At 64.9% G+C, this 1,257-nt stretch overlaps 1 protein-coding gene across 1 annotated transcript in view; it reads left to right on the forward strand.

The window, feature by feature from the left end:
• The window catches only part of ENH_00050050 (hypothetical protein, conserved), a gene marked incomplete at both ends in the record, with an annotated part of 5,679 nt that continues 4,422 nt past the window's right edge, over positions 1-1,257 (forward strand). The window contains one exon of the mRNA XM_013585632.1: positions 1-1,154. Coding sequence (XP_013441086.1) covers positions 1-1,154 — 1,154 coding nt within the window. The remainder of the gene's footprint in view (positions 1,155-1,257) is intronic.

Raw genomic sequence — 1,257 nt, forward strand, 5'->3', positions numbered from 1 at the left:
ATGTTTGGGCCTCAGGGAGAAGCACTGCTGGGCCAGAGGGCCCCGCGGTCTCTCCCCTGCCTTTTCTTGCGGCTGCTTTCTCTTCTTTGCTTTCTTTTGCTGCTTCTGCTGAGTTGCTTCCCAGCAGCAGCAGCAACAGCAGCAGCAGCAGCAGCAGCAGCAGCAGCAGCAGCTAAGCAGCGTGGCCATTCCCCCGCAGTTTCGCTTTCTCTGTGGCCTCCCTTCCCGCTCTCTCCCACCTCCCTCTCAGAGCGCAGCATCTTAGCAGCAGCAGATTCCGCAGCAGCAGCAGCAGATTCCGCAGCAGCAGCAGCAGATTCCGCAGCAGCAGCAGCAGATCCCGCAGCAGCAGCTGCAGATCCCGCAGCAGCAGCAGCAGCAGCAGCGGCAGATTTCGCAGCAGCAGCAGCAGATCCCACGGCCGCAGCAGCAGCAGGAGATCCCGCAGCAGCAGCAGCAGCAGATCCCGCAGCAGCAGCAGATCCCGCAGCAGCAGCAGATCCCGCAGCAGCAGCAGATCCCGCAGCAGCAGCAGCAGCAGATCCCGCAGCAGCAGCAGCAGCAGGAGGAGAGGGCGGAGCGTCTGGGGTCCTGGGGAGGCGGCTGCCGGAGTTGCCGTGCGTGTCCGCGCCTTCGTTTTTGTCTGCTGCATCCCGTTCGGGCGCAGCAGCAGCAGCAGCAGCAGCAGCAGCAGCAGCAGCAGCAGACCCCGCAGCAGCACGAGTGTCGTACCGCGGGGGCCCGCTGCTGCCCCGCAGCTGCAGCCACGCGGGCTGCAGGCTGGGAGCTGCTGCTGCTTTCTTCAGCCCCGAAAAGAAGTCTTGCTTCTCCATAACTTCCTGCTGCAGCTGCCAGCAGCACGGGGGGGGCCTCCCGCGGATCTGTTTGCTGCTGCAGCGGCCCAAGGCTTTCTTGACTTTGCTGCAGAACCTTTTTATTCCGGGGGCCCCCCCAGCAGCATTTGCTTTTCGAAAAGCTTCCAAGGAGGAGATAGCTCGCACGATCCCGCAGCAGCAGCAGCTGGGGGCCCACCGCCCTGCTGCTGCTGCTGCTGCTGCTGCTGCTGCTGCTGCGGGGCAGCAGCCCGCTGCTGCTGCTGCTGAGGCCGAGGAGGAGGAGTTCCCCCCAGACGCGGACGAAGACTTCCAGGAAGAGTCCCGCGGGGGCTTCCTCCAACTCCCAAACACCAGCAGCAGCAGCAGCAGCAGCAGCAGCAGCAGCAGCAGCAGCAGCAGCAGCAGCGGGAGAGGGGCCCGG

Source organism: Eimeria necatrix, genomic scaffold, assembly GCF_000499385.1.
Source record: "Eimeria necatrix Houghton genomic scaffold, Enh_scaff394, whole genome shotgun sequence".
NCBI classification, from domain to species: Eukaryota; Apicomplexa; class Conoidasida; order Eucoccidiorida; family Eimeriidae; genus Eimeria; species Eimeria necatrix.